At 40.9% G+C, this 22,400-nt stretch overlaps 1 protein-coding gene across 1 annotated transcript in view; it reads left to right on the top strand.

Annotated features, from left to right (window-relative positions):
• ascc3 (activating signal cointegrator 1 complex subunit 3) overlaps positions 1–22,400 on the top strand; it is a 190,123-nt gene that overhangs the window by 108,670 nt on the left and 59,053 nt on the right. The window contains exons 12-14 of the mRNA XM_083989923.1: positions 1,316–1,492; positions 2,395–2,466; positions 9,770–9,904. Of these exons, the coding sequence (XP_083846049.1) occupies positions 1,316–1,492; positions 2,395–2,466; positions 9,770–9,904 (384 nt within the window). The remainder of the gene's footprint in view (positions 1–1,315; positions 1,493–2,394; positions 2,467–9,769; positions 9,905–22,400) is intronic.

Below are 22,400 nucleotides of genomic sequence, written 5' to 3' on the forward strand. Positions count from 1 at the left end.
CGGTAAATAATATACAGCTATGTGTGCAACATGTAAGAGACAGCAGAGACAGCAGCAGCCTTCCTCGTCGTGACCTGCTGGTGTTATTCAGCCCAGCGTGTCGTTATCTCTGCTGCTGAGCGGGGTCTTGAAGGTGCAGGTGTTTCAGGTGTCTGCAAATCCACCAACTCTCCCTGATCCTCCTCTGCTTTGATAGCATGTTTTCTTCTCCTTCTTCCTCTTCTTCTTTCTCTGTAGCTTACAGTATGGACCTGAGTGGATGTTTCCATGCAGCAGACATCCACACTGTGATCTGTTCATTTTTATTTTATTCATCTCATTCTGAATTCAGCTGTTAATCACAATATCCTTATTTTTTATGATGCCGCAAACTGACCTGGAATGTGTGAAATGTCTGTCAGCAGTAAAAATACAGAATAAATCAGAATATATATATATATATATATATATATATATATATATATATACATTACCAGTCAAAAGTTTGGACACTGGTTTTTATTTATTCTCATCACTTTCTACATTGTAGATTCAAACTGAAGACATCAAAACCATGAAAGAAACACATATGGAGTTATATTTTTAGCCATATTTTTTGCTTTGACGGCAGCTTTGCACACTCTTGACATTTTGTCATCAACTTCATGTGGTTGGTTTTCCAACAGTCTTGAAGAAGTTCCCATAGGTGTTAAACAGTTGTTGGCTGTTTTGCCTTCAGCATCTCAGCTGGGTTTAGGTCAGGTGACAGATAACACTTTGGTTTCAATGAACATTGACTACAACATAACTGTCGGCACATAGACATAACTCCATATGTTCCTTCACAGTTTTGATGTCTTAAGAATGAATCTACAATGTAGAAAGTGATAGAAATAAAGAAAAACCCATTGAATGAGACGGTGTGTCCAAATGTTTTGATTGGTAGTGTATATATGACTATGATGCACATCTGCAGTGCGGAGGTTGAACATGTGGTGCGGACCTCGTCCACGATTGGTTTAGGTCTTATCTTGATGGGGCAGAAGGTGCTCCATCACATTAAAGACTTTACCTTTTATTTTCCTGTCACTTTTGCAGTGTTGTTGGTATCTTAACAGCTTCAGGAAAAGAAAAAAAAAACATAAAAAATAAACAGTGCAACCTCTGGAACAACTATGTGAAGTTAATGGGATTGTCAAACACACACACCCCAGTGCACACGATTCTGTATCTTAACAGCTCATCTGTAGATTTGACTAAGTGTCACTTCATCCTTCCCTTACCTGCCTGTTTGAATAATAACACTGTGTATTATTATTGTGTGGTGTTATACCAGGTGGAGTCGACCCAGAGCATGATCCGGATCCTGGGACTCTCGGCCACTCTGCCTAACTACCTGGACGTGGCCACCTTCCTCCACGTCAACCCCTACATCGGCCTCTTCTTCTTCGACAGCCGCTTCAGGCCGGTGCCTCTGGGACAGACGTTCGTCGGCATCAAAGCCACCAGCAAGGTACAGTAAATCAACCTGCTGTGGTTTTAAAGGACAATTCCAGGCAAATTCAACTCGGGGGTGTATTTTCCTAACATTTTAGATCTAAAAGAAGGAATCTGAAGATTTTCAGTTTAATTGCTCCTGTTTTGCGGTAGTTTTTTACTTGAAGCAAGTCAAGAGTTGATATTCCTGTGTTTATGACACAAACGGGAGCTGTTCGACTGCACCTGAACACACCGCGCGCGGCAACTTGGGTCTCGCGTGAGACTCCGGGAGACTTTGAATTAGATCTAGTTTTACAAACATGTTGACATGGCGATGTGGGGACAGACACAACTACCGCAAAACAGGAGCAATTAAACTGAAAATCTTCAGATTCCTTCTTTTAGACCTAAAATGTTAGGAAAATACACCCCCGAGTTGAATTTGCCCGGAATTGTCCTTTAACTTCCAACTTTGGCGTCAGAGGGTTTTGCAGGCCAGAAAATACAGTGTCGATTATCGTGACTGACGTATAACAACAATCCCTTGTATGCATCAGGGAGACAGTTCGCTGAGGCCTTACAGGACCTAACAGGAGTTAAATGAACCACACTAATTAATCACAGCTGTAGTGACAAGTCTGACATTTTCAACCGAGATGCAGAAACAGTGACCGTTTTGTTTCTCAGTAAAACTCATGTCTCAGAGTCTTAGAGCGACTGTGGACGACTACGAATTTAGTTTCAAACTGAACTTTGGTGTTAAATTTTCATGTTTGGGGAAATTTTGTCACATGGACCATTTCTCAGCTGAAAAGGTCAGAGTCAGTGTCTCTGGTGAGGGTTGGTCCTTCATGCATTTAAAGCTGATGTAAGACCACGGTACTGAGTTACTGACTGAATTGATCGCTGAGGCTTGTGCTTGTGTTTCCTGTTCAGATCCAGCAGATGCACGACATGGAGGAGGTTTGTTACAACAAAGTCCTGGAGCAGGTGAAGGCCGGTCATCAGGTGAGAGCTCCTCTGCATGTTTCAACCCACTGATTTCAGGGTTAGGGTTAGGGGTATTTACCTGCTTAGTTAACGAGGAACTACAGTCGTCCTCAAAATTATTCATCGCCCTGTGTTAAATCGTTGGTACTTCTTGATGATACTTTGCACCATTGACACTGGCACCTTCTTGTATGTTTCCTTCCTTTTTTGGCATTTCTAATGTGTCCTCACTGAGCTCTCTGGTCTTTGCCATAGCAAGTCTTGCATTGACATGAAAATGACTGAAATATCCCAAGCAAGTCAACTTTTACAGTCAGAAAACTTGTCAAAAAACACCCAGAAACATTGAAAATAATTGTAAACCCTCCTCCCGGCCATGTGCATTTGTTTACAACGAAGCCAGCGAGAAATCAATCAGTAGAGCGGTGGATAATGTTATATATCATAAACCATGTTATCATGTGTATATCTGTGTAGTCTTATCTGTCATAAACAAGAAATTACGGGTTACGGGGTGTGTTACGTTTATGTGGCGGTGCCGCAGAGACGAGAGCTGGGACACCGGGTCGGAGGCTCGGATCTTACAAGGTTGGTTTTCAGCCAAGAGACGCTAGGTGGAAGGCAGAGAGCCTCCATTCTCCCTGGAACTAGTTACAAGTCATTGATTTAACCAGCACTAGGACTCTGGAGCTGGTTAATTAAAGGTAAAAATGTAGCAGAGTTAAGCTACAAATCCTGCATAGTTCCTCTTTAAGGTAGCCGAACACTGTCCAACTCTGCTTGCCCTGATTTAAGATGGAGGTGTGTACAGCACACTGTAATCCACGTCTGCAGTTGAATTTCTGGGATTTTTTCTTTTTAATTGTCCCCTTTGTACGTTACTACTTCCAGATCTCGAAAGTAGCTCTTGTGTTTTTCCCTATTTGATAAGGACAGTGTAAACCCTTTGGTACATTTGTAGTGCTTTTTCCTATTCGCAAATCACTTCCTGCCCCCTATCTGCAGTCATGAACATTTCACATGACGTCAAATGCAAAACCACCTACACATATTGCTTGTGTGTAATCTAAAAGGTCTGGTGTTGTGTTCAATGACCAGTTGTTTCCATTATTTTCTTGAAAAATAAACAACCAAGGCAAATTTGAAAACAAGCTTTGAGAGATTAAAAATGATAACAGTGTCAGAGTCACGAAGATGAGCAACAAAGTCGATAAGAAGGATTCTTTCCTCCTGAAGAAGAAGATGTGTGTGTGTGTGTGTGAACTTTCCCAAAGCAAATATAGAGAAGGAGGAGCAGGTGATATTAGTCTCAGCTCTGACACAGTAACATCGTGACTCAGTCGACCTGGATAGATGTTTTTATACACTGTACCTCCACGTTGGCGACCGTCGAGAGACAGAGGCAGATTGTCCTCACGTCGTCCGTCTCTTCATCCCGCTCTCATGGACACAATATCTGACTGTAGTACTGTAAGGCCTTGACGGTAACTTTTACCTTCATGGCCCAAACTCACTGACTAAAGTCACACACTGTTGCTACGACATGAACGTGAGTGAGGATCAAATAAACTGAAAACATTTTCATTATGATGTCATAATGTTCTGCAAAACCACTTGTGATTTCCATTCCCACCATTCAACACTGTAGACGCTGTGACACTGGTAATGAAGGGTTGAATAAAGGTCGAATCCATCGATCCACCGATTGATTATAAAAAGGCTTTGATGAAAACAAACGCACACGACCAGGAGGAGGCTTAGCAAAACAGCAGAGAAGTGACCCCCAATACACTGCCTGCCTATCTATCTATGTATCTATCTATGTATGTATGTATGTATGTATCTATCTATCTACAGTATCTATCTATCTATCTATCTATCTATCTATCTATCTATCTATCTATCTATCTATCTATCTATCTATCTATCTATCTATCTATCTATCTATCTATCTATCTATCTATCTATCTATCTATCTATCTATCTATCTATCTATCTATCTATCTATCTGTCTATCTGTCTATCTATCTATCTATCTATCGTTCTATCGTTCTATCTATCGTTCTATCTATCTATCTATCTATCTATCGTTCTATCTATCGTTCTATCTATCTATCGTTCTATCGTTCTATCTATCGTTCTATCTATCTATCGTTCTATCTATCTATCTATCTATCTATCTATCTATCTATCTATCTATCTATAAATAATGCGGCTACTGGCTGGTACGATGGAAACAGGAAGTCGTTGTCGAACTCGTCAAAATTTCTTAAATTATTTAATTCAGACTAAATATGACTTTTATGGAAAAGCAACACTTGTATTCTGCACCCCTCTAAATGCCCATTGGATTTATTATTTTTGAAAAAATATAGCTTTTAATAAGCATTCTCCATATTCAGCCTTTAAATTTTAATGTAAAACAGTGTGATTGGCTGATGTCGCTCTCACTTACGATATTTATCTGCAGCTGCTTCTCTTTCCAGCTCACATTATTGTACAAAAGTATCACATGAGCACAGTCTGACTGAATTAAGGAGCGAAAACACGATGGAAGCTTGTTGCCTTAGATTCAGCTCTGTTTTTTTTTATATATATATTTCCTGGAGGCTCGTGTCCCTCTTTTCCCCTGATGTTGGACTTGAATGTTTTCTTTTTTTCGTTTGTTTTTCGGGGGGGTTAATTTGTGCCTGTGGCAAACAAAACTCAATCAATTAGTCAGGACAGATTACTCTCCACTACAATTTATATCCACTGAACATTTTGCCTTTTTTCTCCCGCTCAGAATGAGTTTATCTGCCACATGCAGCATTTTTCTATGTTCTCCATCACGAGAACTTCCTGGAAATGAACCAAGAACAACATATAAAAGGCACAACAGGGTCACTACATCTTCAATTCAACTCCTATTCCCTTTGAAAAATACTTCTCTGAACTTTTTTTTTATTTTTTATGAATAGAAACTCCTGTAGTTTATATTTTGTGAACTTTTTTTGGGGATTGAACACCTGTTATCTGAAGTCTCTGCAGTCCTTATCTACTCTGGTGTCCTTCCACTTCCACTTCCTCGCCACATCCGCCCCTCCCAACTCATTCTGCCTCCACTCTGAAGCCTTTTGGGAGCAGGAGAGTTGTGAATTCAGACTTTACCATTTAGCTCCCATCTGCTACAAGGGTTGAGCTCCCTATTGATCACAGTTGTTATCCTGTCTGCATCATTTTATTGCAGGTACACACACAAACATACAGTACATCCATTTTCCTGCTTTCTCCCTTCTCTCTCTCGTCCTTTCTCCTCCTCAGAAACATGCTAATAATATGAGTTTTCTGCAGCCCTTAAGAACGTAAGCCCAACTTGACTCTTCTGCACCACCGACAACTTCTTTTTCTTCCTTTTTTTTTTTTTTTATCGCTGTTTGAAACGACACAAGGCTCCACAGTTTGACTCGTACGGGTTGAGGCCGTCGCGGCCGCGGCTCAGCGGGGAAGGGCCTCTTCTTCCGCTCAATATTAAATTGTCAAGAAGTGGCTGTGACATATATTAATTTCATCTGGGAGGATCTGATGGATGAAATTTCCTTTCTTACCACCACCACCCTCCTCCTTCTCCCTCCTCCTCCTCCTCCTCCTTTCTCTCCCTCCTCCTCGTGGGAGGCGCGCTGCCAGAAAGAAGTTTAATAAGCTGAGAAGCCGGCGGTTACTGCCGACAATGATTCTACACAGCTCAGTAGTGCTGATAAAACACCTTCAATAAATAACATTTGCTGCAGTGGGTCTCTGCGGGACCACTGTGTTTGGAGCACACACACAGCTGGTCTGTGTGTGTGTGTGTGTGTGTGTGTGTGTGTGTGTGTGTGTGTGTGTGTGTGTGTGTGTGTGTGTGTGTGTGTGTGTGTGTGTGTGTGTGTGTGTGTGCAGTCGTGCAATATTGTTTGGTTTAATCATTTCAATTTCATAATAATATCAACACTGAAAAGTTGCATAATTACATAAGAAACAAAGTGCCCATTTTTACTGTTGTTACACAGAAACAGAAACACTGTGGACTCGTGTTGCAGCCTTTAACAGCAACATTTTATTATTATTAGACTTTTTTTATTTTTTTATTTTTTTTAGACTTTATTTATTTGCACATATGAAATAAAACAAATTAATTTACTTATCTCTCTTAGGAAGATACGAAAAAATGTGCAGGTGAGGTCGGAAACCCAAAAGGCTTATAGCATGACCTCAGCTTGACCTAACAAATAATTTAAACAAAGTAAATAAATAATATTAACATACCTTGTGCGAGGTAGAGAGATAGAAATAACAAATAAAAAAAGAAAAGAAATTAAGATAAGGGAAGATGATGATAGTTAAAATAATAGGAGTAGTAAATAAATAAATGGAAAAAGGCATTAACTAATACAGATAAATTAAGTTCAAGTAACACATAAAAGAGAAAAAGAAAAAAAAACATGAGACACTAGGGAAGACATTATTAATAATATTATTTATCCTGGATGCTGCTAGATCTGAGCAACATATTTATTCCCTTCATGTTTTTAACCACTTGCACCACTGATGAGCGACGTCATGAGCTTCCCTCTATTCTCAAGACGACAACTTTACTAAATACTAAGACAAAATGAAACAACGATTTGTTTTGTCTGGTTCTGCTACAGGCGGTCTGCAGTGTGTCTGAATATTTCACCAAAAAGGTTTTGTCTGATTTCAAGAATGAGAAACATTTTGTGTGTTATTTACCAGCGCCTCGAGCATGAGCGACTTGCAACAATAAAAGGAAGCTGGAGAAGCGGCCCTATAACTTTATACCACATATTATACATCAAAACACAAGAGGACGTTTTCTTCTTTCAAATAAAGACCAGTCTTACCTCCCTGTGATGTGTATACGTCCCTACGGCTTCAGGAAAGTAAGCAGACAAAATGCCGTTTTTGTCATTTTTGATACTGAAGTCCTCTTGTAAACTTTAGTTTTCAGTCCTAATTATTTTCAGACAGTCCACTAGAAGACAACGCTACAATAGCCTGGGGTGCAAGTGGTTTTAACATGTTCAATGACAGTAAATTAGACTGAACTGAACTGTATAACAGGCGTATATAATCAGAAAGCCACGTACACGAGGCTCATTTAACATTTAGACAACTGAAACCATCAATCAGCTTCAGAAAAACAATGAATATGGATCAGCACCACCAGCATCATCATCATCATCATCAGATCGTGTGTCATCTCTAATGACCCGAGTGAAGAGGAGGAAAAATTACAAACACACACAACCTGACTGTTGTTACGCTTCTGCACCAGCTTAAAGGGATAGTACAACATTTTGGCAAATTGACCCATTGCCATAATCCCTATAGTCATAGCAGTAGGTTCGTTACTTTTAATTGTTAAAAGCTATTTTTAGAACGGCGGAGCAGAGCCGTGAGCTGCACAGAGCTACGCTACGGAGGCTCATTATGGGATATCTTGGTTTCTCTCATCAAACTCATCAAAAACACAATCCAACAACTCCAAAACGCTCTGGTGGACAAGTTGTGACTTGCACATTCACCACGCTATGAGATAATAACACAACGTTACCAGACAGAGTTGTTTTAGAGGTAAATTCATGCAAAACCGCTGATGCGCGTTCCCTTCAGGGACAGTTTTTCATCAAGCAGTCTCTGTATTTCCCTCTAAAACAACTCTGTCTGGTAACGTTGTGTTATTATCTCATAGCGTGGTGAATGTGACCTACTGCTATGACTATAGGGATTATGGCAATGGGCCAATTTGCCAAAACGTCGAACTATCCCTTTAACAACAGTCCTATTCTCATGGACACGACATCAAACAAGCGCCTTCGGAAGAAATTAATAAGTAAATAAAACTTAAATAAAATTGCACGGTAAATGTTTTGGTGACAAAATGTGCCAGATCACGGCTGCACAATTAATCATAATATACAGAAACTGAATTTGCAACATGGCCGAGTTTAATATCCAGATTGCAAGAGATCCAACTCTTTTGATGAAGGTAAAAAAAAAAAAAAAAAAAAAGCATTGTTGAATATTGTTGTCGCCATTGGTACGGAAGACTGGTCTAACGCTGCCGCTCGTCTTATCAGAACAAACAGGTACAATCACATTACTGCTGCGCTTCCCTCCCTTCATTGACTCCCTGTTAGATTTCATAGTGATTTAAAAACTTTATTGCTGACTCTTACGGCCTTAAACGCCCTCGCTCCCACTTAACAGCCCAGATTTACTGACATGGTTTGTCCCCGTGCACCATGAGCACTGAGGACCGGTCACAGCTGGGTCAGAGTCTGGGACACTGTGGACTCAAATCAAATCTCTATTAATGTATTTGAAATGTATTTGTGTAGCTTGGTATGCTTTCATTCATACTGTCACTATTTTACTTGATTATCCAAGAGTTTTCCATATTGAAATCCCAGTGTTTCTACTAGGATTTTTTTTTTTTTTTTTTAAGAGACCCCGAGGAGTCTCATATTAATGTGGATGAATCTACGTTACCCACAATTGTTAATGGGTCCATTTTCGATTAATATATAGTTTTGTCTTTATCGTTATTTTGTTATTATTATTTAGTGGTCGGCTACTTTCGGTTTCCTGGACACTGCCCGGCGGGTCATAGGAATAACGCTGCCGGATCGCCATTTATGGTCGGAACTACGACGGTATCTGATCGTCTTCCAACCTCCGACTTCTACTCTTGATCAATGAAAACATTCTTGGCAAATGTTTTCGCTTTTGTCCGTCTTGTCCAAGAATTTCACCGTGCACGCAGAGGCTCATGGGAAACGCAGTGTGGAAACACTTTGCTTTCCAAAACTCCTCTTTGTCCCTTTAAGTAATTCTTTTTTATATATATTTTTGGGGCTTTTTCGCCTTTTAATGGAAAGCACAGTCGAGAAAGAGACAGGAAATGGGGAAAACAACGCTGTGGTCCGTAATCGAGGTGCAGACGAGTTTGGGGCTGATGAGAGGAGAGAAAAAAGAGAGCGAGATGGCGACCCGGCCCCTGAGGAGGAACTATGAAGAACTCAGCTCTGATGGAAAATGACCTAAACCGAGTCGAGTAGAGCTGTAACTATGTGGAAAAGGGTGCAGAGTAATAGGTAGATTATTATTGTGCGTCTGCCCCAATACTGAAGCAGTAGCGGCAATAATTTAGTCATGTCGGGCTGCTACGAAAAAATGCATGTAGCAGAAACCCTGAATCCTGCTGAATCATCTTTTCTCTGTAGAATTACATGTTGTTTCTTGACCTTTGTGTGTCTGTGTCTGTGTGTGTGTGTGTCAGGTGATGGTGTTCGTCCACGCTCGTAACGCCACAGTGAGGACGGCCATGGGGCTGATCGAGTTGGCGAAGAACCACGGAGAGATCTGCTTCTTCCAGTCGGACCAGGGTCCAGACTACGGCCAGTGTGAGAAACAGGTAGAGAAACAGTTTCCATCATCATCTCTCTGTCTCTGATCCTTTAAGAAGCAGAGAAGCATCGCAGCTTCTTAACTGTTCTCTTACACTCATTAAGGAAATGAGACGGTGACATTCACAAATCCCTTCAGCTCTCAAATATTGATGGTCGTCTTAATCCACACAGATAAATTTATATATGTGATTTACTGGCAGCACATTTGAATAGATATTTTAGTTCTCCAAGTTTGACATCATTGGTGTGTGATGCTGGTTTCAAACTGGAAACAATAAGAAACTTTTCATAACATTTTACAACTGATTTTTTTCTTTATTATGACAAAACATCTGCAAGAATTAGCTCACACACACACACACACAAAAGAGTAAATGATGTAGACACATGTGGTTTTCATGTGTGTTAGCCTGGATGTGGAGCTAAATCGCTTGTGTGAACAAAGATGTTTTTTATCATCGTCGCTTTAAAACTCTTTCAAAATGAAAATATATATGTAGATTGAACATAATTGACAGTGGCATTTAATTTAGTTTATCTGCACATTATGTATAAAATAAATTAAAAATGTGCAGGAGAGGTGAAAGCCAAGAAAAGCTTATAAAAATACCTCCAATATGGTAAAAAACAAAACAAAACAATAAGCGTCTTCAGTGTCAGGAATAAATAATAATACAGAAATTCATTTAATTAAAAAAAACAAGTAATTGACGTACAAAACTAAAGAGAAAAATTAACAGATCCAATAAAGGGCTACACATCTTTGCTGAACGTTTCCTGAACAGTGATAGTGTAGATGTTGATTGTAGTGATGTGATGCAGGTAAGTTGTTCCATACAGATGCTCCTCTGTGTTTTAAAGTGTATTGATTGAGGAAAGTCCGACAATATGGAAGTGATTAAAGTCCTTTGAATGTTTGTGTATTTTATTTTGTGACTTGAATCAAACTGATTGAAACCAAATATAACAGATTTAAAGGAATAGTTCACCAAAAAATGAAATTCACTCAACCTCATGCTGATGAATACTCTGGAGTATTTTTTATTGCTCAAAGTGCATCTGGAGGTACGGGAGGCCGGTTCGTGGTCCAACGAAAACTTTGTATGAGAGTCAATAGCGCTCAACACAAAAACGTCCATAAAAACCATTTAATATTCCTCCACACTGCTCGTCCACTGCAATCCAAGTGTCCTGAAGGGAGAAAGTCCAGGCAAATTCAATCCAGGACTGTTCAGGCTGTAAAAATGTCCTAAATGACATCGTTTCGAGTAAACTCTGGACTATATCCCCTCAGGACACTTGGATTGCAGTGGACGAGCAGTGTGGAGGAATATTAAATGGTTTTTGTGTAGTTTTATGGACGTTTTTGTGTCGGGTCCTTTTGACTCGCATATACAGTAGGGCTGTCAGAACGAACTTCGCTATTCGAATACAATTCGAATGTTAGTCAAAATGAGAACATTCGAAGGTGGAAACTGACGTTCGAACGTTAACGAGGCAAATTAACGTAGTGCGTCGCGACGTTCAGAGTAGTACACATGTTGATAAAACAAAATGCAGCTGTTGTTGTGCACAAGGTAAAGCTGCAGCTTCAAATATACGAGCAGAGTTTTTTAAATTGCCCGTTCATTCGGCCGCCACGGTGCGCGTATGTGTCCCCACACTACACACACACCTTTTTTTTTTTTTAATCGATAGATCCGCGGACCACTTGTGTGCTGATCACGGATCAGCTGTTGCACCACTACTCTGTGCCCTCCCTGCAGCCCCCGCGAGGAGAGGGGAGTGGGGGGACGCCGCCCCCGTCTGTGAAGCCGGGTTTCCACCGAATCAACTATCCTTTTTTTTTTTCTTTTTTTTTTTAAATATATACCGCAACATATGGTTCACGTCAAGATAACTTATGTATTTTTGCTATTCAAACTTCCACAGTCCATAGTTCTCTTTGTTTAACACTTCAAGAGACTTTTGGTTAAGTAGGACAGCTCCAATGCAGGATTGTTCTGCGTTCTGCGTCCCCCCCCCCCCCCCCCCCCCCCCCCCCCCCCTATAATGAGGTTAAAAAAAAAAAAAAAACATATTAAAAATTTGAATGTTAGTCGAATATTTAACATAAGATGGGTTAGAAATTCGAACCTGATTTGGGGGGAAGATTGACAGCCCTAATATACAGTAAAGTTTTGGTTGGACTACGAACCGGCCTCCCGGGTCTCCAGATGCATTTTGAGGAATACAAAAATTTGAATTTAATTTTTTGGTGAACTATTCCTTTAACTCCTGAAAAGTGAAACCGTCGATCCACACAGCTCATCAGCGTTGTAACTTCATTAAACAGGAGCGGTGCGGTGTTGTACGTGTGTTCAGGCACGAGAGCAGGACACCGAGTGAGAGTGTGTGTGTAATCTGTGTGTGTGTGTACAGTAATTGATGGTCTCTGTGCTATGAGGCTACCCCCCCCCCCCCATCCCCCCTCCCCCAGAGGACAGTCACTCAGATTCCTGCTCCCATATTTGAATCTCCTGCAACAGAAAGAAGGCAGAGTGATAAATTTAGTAACCTTTTCCTTTTGTTCCCTGGGGCTGAGCCAAGATTGATGCGCCTCTAATCTTCCCTCTATTTAAATGGGGATATGTATACAAATCAGATCACTTTTCATGCTTTCTAAAACTGGAAATACAGATAAGAGATTATGTCGGGGGACAAAAAAAAAAGAAAGAAAGAAGACGAAGAAGTGCTGCTGCTGCTGCTGCTGCTGCTGCTGCTGCTGCTGTGGCCTGGTTAGTCTTTGAAACACTACCTCAAAAGCATTGTTGCCACTGCTCCTCCTCCTCCTCCCGTGTATGTACATTAATTAAACGTGGTTTTGTGTGTGTGTTTGTGTGCGGCGCGCTAACAGTGCATTAATTCACTCCCAGCTCTTCTGCCAGTGCGCTATAATGAGTATTATCTGCTCCATTAGTCCATCTTTTGAGTGTTTGTCAGTCTGCCCCGCTTTGACGAAGAAAGGGGCATCAGGTTGATTCCACTCTAAGCCCACACAGAGGTAATGCACGGCTTATTTGCACTCTGGAAATTGCCCCCCGCATTAATATTTATAGGTGTTTTTTTAATCTCCAATATGCATATGCAGTAAAATAAAGCACCTCTGAGGTCAGTCATATAATTTAGCATTTATTTATCCAGCTTTAAAAGTCAGGAGTGATTCCACTATGTTTAGTCGGCCCCTAATGTTATTTAATTGGCTTTATCTCCGGGGTTACAGAGGCTGTCAATCAAGCTTTGAAATCTTAATGCACCCACTCAAATCAATTCTTGTTAAATACTGTTATTATTTTATTTTTTTTGTGAGCCAATGATTATGAAGTGCTGTTGAGGTAAATAATGAACAGAAAAAACACAACAGTATCCGGAGGGGGCATTTCCACAGCGGCGCTACGCTCCTGCCTTTTGATCACATGTGTAGACTTAGCATTTAAATGGCGTGTTATAAAGACACCATTGTGTAGGTGTGAGAGGAGAACAGTGGGAAATGAAGCTTTGGCTGTGTCCCCAATTCTTGGGTTGTAATAGCTCTGTCATGTGTAATTAACATCAGAGCACAGAGGGGGATACTGCTGCTGCTGCTGCTGAGTCGCTGCTTAAGGACATCAACGCCGGTTTAGTGGTCAGCACAAACACAGGTCCCAGGACCAGACTATGACCTGATAAGGTTCATGAGTTACCGTGGGAGGGGCCAAAAACAAACTAACACAGAGGCAGTGGTGCACTAAAGCTGTCTGAGGAGAAGGATGCTAGTGAGGCTGTGCAGTATTATAGCGTTAGCATTAGATTGCATGGGTTTATCCTGCAAAGTATGGCTAACATTTTATTTTATGTTTTTCTTTATCCTTTATTTCAAACATACTATAAAAAGAAAAGACCTTTGAAATGAATTACATGTGTTGTAGCGTCCCAAAGTGCAAACCAGGGTTATTATAGTTAACTAAAACTAAGACTAAGACTAAAACTAGCGGTGAAAAAATAATTTAGTAAACTGAAATAAAAATAAAACCTACAATAAACATTGCACAACTAACTATATCATTAGATATCATTAGCATCGTTTCAGTTTTCTTAGAGATGGCTAAAGTTGCAGGAAGAAAACGCCACAGCTCAATATGGGACGACTTCCAGTAGCTACGACCCACAGGTGGATAAGAGCGGTGTAACGTGATGATTGAGGACTGATGGGAACGTTTATGGGATGCAACTAAAAGGGAAAAAAGCAAACTGAAAAACTAAATGAAAATAAAAACTAATGAAAGTTTTAAAATAACCTCAGACTCTTAAACAGTCTGTAGCATAAACTAAATTTGCAGTTCTGAACGGTCTCATCAAGGAAACAAGACAAACAGAACCCGTCCACACGAATACGGATTTTTTGAATCTACATAAGTATTTTATCGTTTCGGCAACTCGGACACTGCAGCTAAATCTCATCTGTTTAATCATCACCGATCATCACATTTGCACTGACACGACTCCCAGTCAACATTTAATCCACTCCATAATGTTTGGAGTTTGAATACAACGGAGGAACTTTCCATCTTCTCTTTTTTTGTGTTTACGTGCGTTGTTTTCAGTGGATCTGTGTGTACGCAGATATTTCTGGAAACGATGCCGTGTTTATGGAGATTTTTTTCCAAAACGAACAAGAAAAAGATTTTTCTTTTAGTGAAGCTGCGTTTTCGTGTGGATGAGGCCATAAGCAGACAAATACAGGGTATTGGAAGCTTTCGTCGATTAGGACGGAATCAGCAGGAGATCTGAGCGCTGACTGTCCCTGTTTTTACGCCTCTTTCTCAGCCGAAGATCCTGATCAAATTGATTGACAGAGACAGTAGAACAATATAAAGGATGTGTGACTGAATTAACCAGCGGGATAATGACCAAAGATTTCCCTGGTTGACTGGAAGTTGTTAGAAGCCGTGAGTTTGAATACTCATCCGGGGGGAGAGCAGCAATTTTTTTTTTTTTTAAGTAATCTGTCTGTTAACACTGTGAGACTTTACTGAGAAAAAGAAAAGTCTTATAAAGAGGCTTTGAAGTATAAAATTTCTAAGCACATGCACGAAGCGAGTGACACCAGCAGAAACAGTAATGAAGTGAGCGGCCGTGCTAAGTGGCTAATGTGAGGCTACAGACATGTTTCAGTCATGTTTGATAACTGCAAATAACTGCAACAAACCAACATTAATCATTAAAACAAAAAACATCAGAAACAGAAACCCTGGCAACCGTTGCAGATACATTTCCAACTTTGTGTCATCTGCACATTAGCACATAATTTCCCATTTACCTCCATCAATTATTTGGTTGATTAAAACTGTCAGAGAAGTTGTGAGAAATGTCACTTTTCTAAATCTCCTCCTCCTACAACATCTTTCTTTTTTTCTCTCTCTCTGATTAACAGTCTGAAACACAAAAGTCTACTTCACTGTCAATGAGACAAAGTGTCAACTCTATAGTTCAGGATTCAAGCAAAATTATTCGCTATAGTGAAATAAGTGTTTTTTTTAACATAAAATAAATTAAATCCAATCATTTGAAATGAAAAAACATTAAACAATGATGTGGAGTAATTAATAACATCACAAAAAGACAATAAGTAATCACAGTCAGTGAGACATCAGTTAGATTAAAGCTGAGATGAAGTGATTTGACTCGAGCTTTCTTTTCAAAAATAGTATTTATCTATCTAATAGTATCTATATCTGATAACTATAAGGTTTTGGACTATAACTGACTACAGCTGCACCCATGATTTACCTCTGGCTGTTACTGTTACCTCCAATAAAGCACCAGTAGATGTTCTCAGTGTTGATAACGTAGCTGAGTCCTCGACCATTTAGGGGCTTTGTTTGTTCTGATTCTACTGTATACTGTATCTGCTACACGTTAGATTCAGAATAAACAGATTTTTAAGGCAGTTAATGCTTTTTTACGATCCCTGTCTGCAAATGTAAGGAAATTATAGTCCAACAACCAAGGACATAAAACATGTTTCATCTTTTTTTTGCGAGTGCGCAGGAAACCTGAGCGTCGTCATCGGGCTCTTTCTCCCCCCCCAGAGAGTATTGTATTCAAAAGCCCATTTGACTTTCATTTGCTCCAAGTCTGACAATCCAGCCTCCCCCCCCCCCCCCACCGTCCTCCCCCTCTTCACCTCCTTCTTTTAGCCTCCCCTCGGTTTTTAATATCCAGTTCAGCCGGAGATGAAACCACCGTGCAGCAGCTGATACCGGAGGACAGAGGGGATTTACTGTGGAGCCTAAGAGACACCTTGTGGTCCCGTGGGTCCATTACACAGATGATACAGTACCACAGCCCCCGATGTGATGGGATGTGATGTGATGCTCAGCACAGTTTCACAGCTTCAGCACCGACTCACAGTGTCAGAGAAGGGGACGCATGGCGTGTCGGATGCACATCACCCCAAGAAACGAGTATTAATTAGTGATATAGGCTATATATATATAAAGGTAGAGAGGACAGAACAGATAAAGCTTCACTTTGCTTCCTTCTTTCCTTCCTCCTTTCGTGTCACTTTGTTTGACAAAGACGCGGGGATGGAGTCGACGCGGTGACGAAGCCTCGAGGGACGCCGCGGCTCCACCAGAGGAGCCTCATTAACGTCTCTTTGCCTTTATTTGCCGCTATTTTTAACAAGTCCTGTCCACTGCCCGTCTCCCTCTTCGTCCTGTCAGATCTTTTGACAACGTGTCACAGCCACACGGCGCGCCACCACCACGCCAGCTTCACACAGGCACAGGCACACACACACACATACACACACACACACACACTGATCAACTACAGAGGCTGCTGGGAACTGGAATTGGAAAAAAACACATTAACGCATCTTTGACAAACGCAACGCTCGCCTTAAATAGACACAGATGTTTTTGTGAAGAGGATGAAGCTCCTTCTTCTTTTCACTCTCCAACTTATTCCTGGTGTCACCGCTCATCTGCAGTGTCATAGCCTCAGGGCGTGGTCTTATATGTTGTCATAGTAATAATGCTAAAGCAAGTCCATTTTCTCCTCTTTAAAGGAATAGTTCACCAAAAAAATGAAATTCATCATGCTGATGAATACTCCGGAGTAGTTTTTTATTCCTCAAAGTGCATCTGGAGACCCGGGAGGCCGGTTCATAGTCCAACAAAAACTTTATATGAGTCAATAGGCCCCGACACAAAAACGTCCATAAAACTACACAAAACCAATTTAATATTCCTCCACACTGCTCGTCCACTGCAATCCAAGTGTCCTGAAGGGAGATAGTCCAGAGTTTACCCAAAACAACGTCATTTAGGCAAGTCCGGTCACATCTGCATGCATTGCGTGAATGCGATGACAATTCAATCCAGGACTGTTTAGGCTGTAAAAATGTCCTAAATTACGTTGTTTTCAGTAAACTCTGGACTATCTCCCTTCAGGACACTTGGATTGCAGTGGACGAGCAGTATGGAGGAATTTTACAAGGTTTTTGTGTAGTTTTATGGATGTTTTTGTGTCGGGCGCTATTGACTCTCATATAAACTTTCTGTTGGACTACGAACCGGCCTCCCGGGTCACCAGATGCACTGAATTTCATTTTTTGGTGAACTATTCCTTTAATTTACTTCTTCGTCAGCATTAAAACAGCTGACAGGAGAGAGAAGTATGTTACGGTGGCCCTGAGGGTTCAATACCTGCAACTAAACTGTAAATATACACAACAAAAGGATCAAAGATACTCAAACATGACCTCCAGTACCTCGTGTAACAAATTAGACTTAAGCTTCAGATTTTTACTCGATTTAGCTTCACAGTTTCCACCGTGTGTGTGTGTGTGTGTGTGTGTGTGTGTGTGTGTGACAGTTGAAACATCTTCTTTACACACACACACAACACCTTGAAAGCAGTTTGGTGTTGAGCAGATGTGTTTCTTCCACGTTGTTTAGAGATGTTTTGACAATTCCTTCTTTTTTGCTTTTCAAACAAGTTGACAATACAAAAGTGAATTTCACGCCTCAGAGACTCGGAGCCAAACACACACACACACACACACACACACACCCGCTCCATAAAGAGCAGACGAGACGAGACAATGCGATGCTCCTTAAATGTTTCCCGCGGACTCTGACTTCAGTGGAGGTAAATCATCATCTCTGGAGCCAGACACTGTGCGGCAGCAGCAGCAGCAGCGTCAGCAGCGTCTCGTTGGACGTTGGAGGATATTTGTGGCTCCTCATTAGGCGTTAACCGTTTAAATTGCGTTTTTGATAAGTGACTGAAGGCTGCAGAGGAAGAGCAGTGCAGGGAATAGAGGGAAGTGTTATCAGTGGGCAGATGCAATATGAACCATAAGGTGATGAATTAACCTTATTTATCACTGTCAACTGACCAGTTCAGCAGAGGAAACTGAATATTGCAGCAAAAATGTTTATAGAATCAACAAGATGGAGGATCAAACACTGCTTGACTGGACTTATAAAGGTTTCAAAGAAAGCGCTCAGTTAAATGCTTAACTGTAGGTTCACATTGAAAACCCTTTGGGAGCGTCCGGGCAAACACAAGTCATTTGTTTCCTCTGAGAGCCGCCGTCTTTCAGCGATAAACAATTTTAAAAACGGCGGTGAGCGCGTCAAGAGAAAGTTGAAGTTTGCTGAACTTTATGGAAATGAGCTATGACACAGGGCAGTTCCTGTCAAACACAAACTCCGACTAGCGACTAAAAGATCTATAATATATCTATATTGTACAACTCCTCAATATTTGCTTACAGGGATGTATAAAAACGAAGCTTGGGCCAAAGTCAGTACGGTAGTTTGTAAAGTGCATTATCGCAGTGGTTTTCAACCTTTTTCAACTTTTTTGGGGCATATTTATCCCTTAGCAGCCATAAAGCACAGAAATAGAAATACCCTATTCAATTGCATCATTGCATAACAGTTCTGAAGGCAAATAAATAAATTCAAAAGTCGCTGTTCACTGAACATGGCACGTTTGTGAGTTTTACACCATCTTTCTGTGCGATATTTCACAATAAAAGCTCAATTAAGACATTAATGGAGACTGTCCACTAAAACTCTAGGGGGGGCTCATGATTAAAGGACAAATGAGTGAATCAAAACCATTAAAATGTGGCTTCTTGTTATAATATGACCAATTTCCCATTAAAACATATGGGATTGGGGGAAAATTCATAACTTCTGCACTTTAGGCTCCGGTCACTCTTTTAGTAAAATGACAAATGTCTGTAAAAGTCACTCAATAAAATGATTTTTCATCGTTTTATGTACCACTAGGGGCGTTAACTGCGTTATCGGACAAGCATGTAACCATATAATAGCCAACTGCTCAACTGTTCAGTCCAACACCTTGTGTATTTAGGCTGCAAAAGGCTTGGTCAGGTTCATTTAGCCGACTGCATGTAGTGCTGTTATCATCATTTCATTTGGTACGGTCATTTTAATTAAATGGATGACCAAGCACGAATATTCGAATGAGCTTTGCCGTGCTTCCAAAGCGTCCACGAATTTTTGAGTGTGTGAACAGCAACAGTAAGAAAAGAGTCACAATTGAAGCTTGGAAAACTCAAGACGCACCAAGAAAACCTTCCACTTTTATTTCTCATAATAACCGGTGACAGTTTAATTAGTGAAGCTGCGGTTTCGGTCGTTTCCTTCCTGAGATGGAGCTAAAGCAGAACGAGGCCGATTGTGATGGAACACAATGGAGTGGAGTGGGTGTAAGTGGAAACTCATCCGCCCACTCGCTCCCACCTATCCAGCATTAACGGCCGCCCTCATCGAGCAGCAACAAGGGGCCGGCACCGCGTGGACAACAATTAGCCACCGTGCTTCAGTTTAACAGAGTTGAGTGGACAGTTGGTGTTGGTGTTGTCAGAGCCATTTATCCACCTTGTTCTCCACCACAGAGCCGAGGCTGCGTTTCACCGCTGCTCACAAACACCGACGCTGCTGCTGCTTCACTTCCTGTGCACGAAACACAAGCTTGTTAGTTAGTTAGTTAGTTAGTTTTAGTTTATTTCGGACGTTCGGAAGTTATCTAGTCATTATAATCTATACAATAAATTAATTTATGAGTTTATTTAACTGGATTTATTCTAATATATTATTATATTTATTTACATATAGATTTATTCTATCATATGATTACTAATCTTTATCTCTCTATATAGTCATATACATATAAAAACATATACAAACTAGGGCTGTCAAACGATTAATTTTTCTAATAGCGATTAATCGCATTTTTTCCATAGTTAACTCACAATTAATCTCTATTAAAAATATTATATATGGCGCTTTGGACATTCAACACTCCAAAGTGTTGAAAGTCCAAGCCTCTAGACAAGCAACTTTTAGAACAGACCTAGTAGGCCTACCTAATCATAACACATGATGCATGAAACTCACACAGAATTGAAACAAATTGCATCCAGTGGAAATTGCCCTTTACTTTGCTACGCCTGGCCATGTGCATTTGTTGACAACATCAATGGATGGAGCTGTGGATATATGTTAGACTGTGTATATTTGTGTAGCAACCAACTTGAAGGTGCCTTACCGCCACCTACTGGACTGGAGGTCCCACACTCCAGTCCTCCAGTCCAGCAGACAGAGGACAGAATGGGCCGCGATTAACAGCGATTAAAAAAATGTAACGCGTTATTTTTTTTTTATTAATCGCATCGCGATTAACGCGTTAACTCTGACAGCCCTAATACAAACACATTGAAACAAACTGAAAGTAACACGAACAGAGCAACAAATAAACTAAGTCGGTAAATAATACCCAAATAAATAATAATAAGCACCTTGTGGTTGTCAGACACCCTCATTTCTGTACATACTGAAAATAATTTCTTTGTGTTACTTTTTGAGCTGGATTATGTTTGGACATTCTTTTAACCCCACATTCAAACTGTTCCATAGTTTAGTTCCACCGATAGGAACACAAAAGCTCCTTCTTGTTTCATCTAGCTTGTGTTTCATGTTGAAACAAAATCGTCAAAAATGTAAAAAGCAGCTCGTTACACCGAGAGAGAGAGAGCTCCTCCTCAGAGAGAGAGAGAGAGAGGGTTTGACAAGCAGCTCTGGTGTTGTAGCTGATGTCCTCTCTGTAGTCACAGGCCTTGATAGACGGTGAGTGGAGCTGGCAGGCGGCTGTCTGCGGACGGAGCCAGCTCTGCAGCTCTGCAGCGGCGGCGGCGGCGAGTGGCGGCGAGCGAGCGGCGGGGGCCTAATGGGACCTGATCAGGAGCTTAGGTCGCTGCCATCTCAGATACAGGCATGGCACAGCAGACATCAGCGCTAACTCACCTTAGATTAGAGGCTGGAAGCATGGCTGTAACGCACTCTGACACCTCAAAGCAAAGCCTCAGCCACAGCATTTCAATTACCTACTTCTCTCTCTCTCTGTCTCTCTCTCTCTGGCGCTCACATGGATCCCAGCAGCACAGAGCAACGTGGCCCCGAGGACTCGGCACCGGGCCGCCGCAGTTTGCCCTGATTTTTCATACATATATGGCTTTAGACAGCAGAGCACCATTATGTGTGTGTTTTTTTTTTTTTTAGTTCTGTTGCATCATTTCTTTACGGGATTGTCGTCTGAATAAATCACAGCTTAAACGGATAGTTCACCCAAAATTCAAATTTCTTATTCATTCTTAATTCATTATCTACTCACCCTCATGTCGACTAAGGGCTGGGAGAAGTTTCAGAGTCCTCCATGCCTTCTCGGAGTTACGGGGGGGTCCGCGCAGCAGTATTTGTCCATATAATGGTTGTGAATGGTGTCCAAAAAGACACACCAAAAAACATCCAAATACCTCCATACTGCTCGTCTGTAATGTCCCTCTTGTATTGAAGCCCCAACATGAGAAATTGTTCAGAAAAAAATTAAATAAGTCTATATTTTAAGCTTGTTTGTAGCAGAAGCTCCCAGTGTCTCAGTTCACTGCTCTTCAGTTCAGTTCAGTTCAGTAAACTTTATTGTCAATCACACAATGTAACTGACAGTTACACAGGGGATCGAAATTACGTTTCAAATGTGCAATTTAAAAAAATTCAAAAATTTAAAAATTTCAACATACATTTATCACACATACCGTATATACTGACAGAGGCCTATCATGTTGTGGGGAGATAATAAAGTGCAATGTGAAAAGTGCAAAGTGCAGAGCAGCACCTTCCTGTGACCGGCGGAACAATTTCTCATGTCAGGGCTTCAATACAAGAGGGACATTACAGACGAGCAGCATGGAGGTATTTGGATGTTTTTTGGTATGTCTTTTTGGACGAAGAAAAGTGAGCACCATTCACAACCATTATATGGACATGCACTGCTACGCAGACCCCCCCTGTAACTCAGAGAAGCCACGGAGGACTCTGAAACTTCTCCCAGCCGTTAGTCCACATGAGGGTGAGTAGATGATGAGTGAAATTTGAA

This window comes from Trachurus trachurus (assembly GCF_905171665.1).
Source record: "Trachurus trachurus genome assembly, chromosome: 16".
NCBI lineage: Eukaryota > Metazoa > Chordata > Actinopteri > Carangiformes > Carangidae > Trachurus > Trachurus trachurus.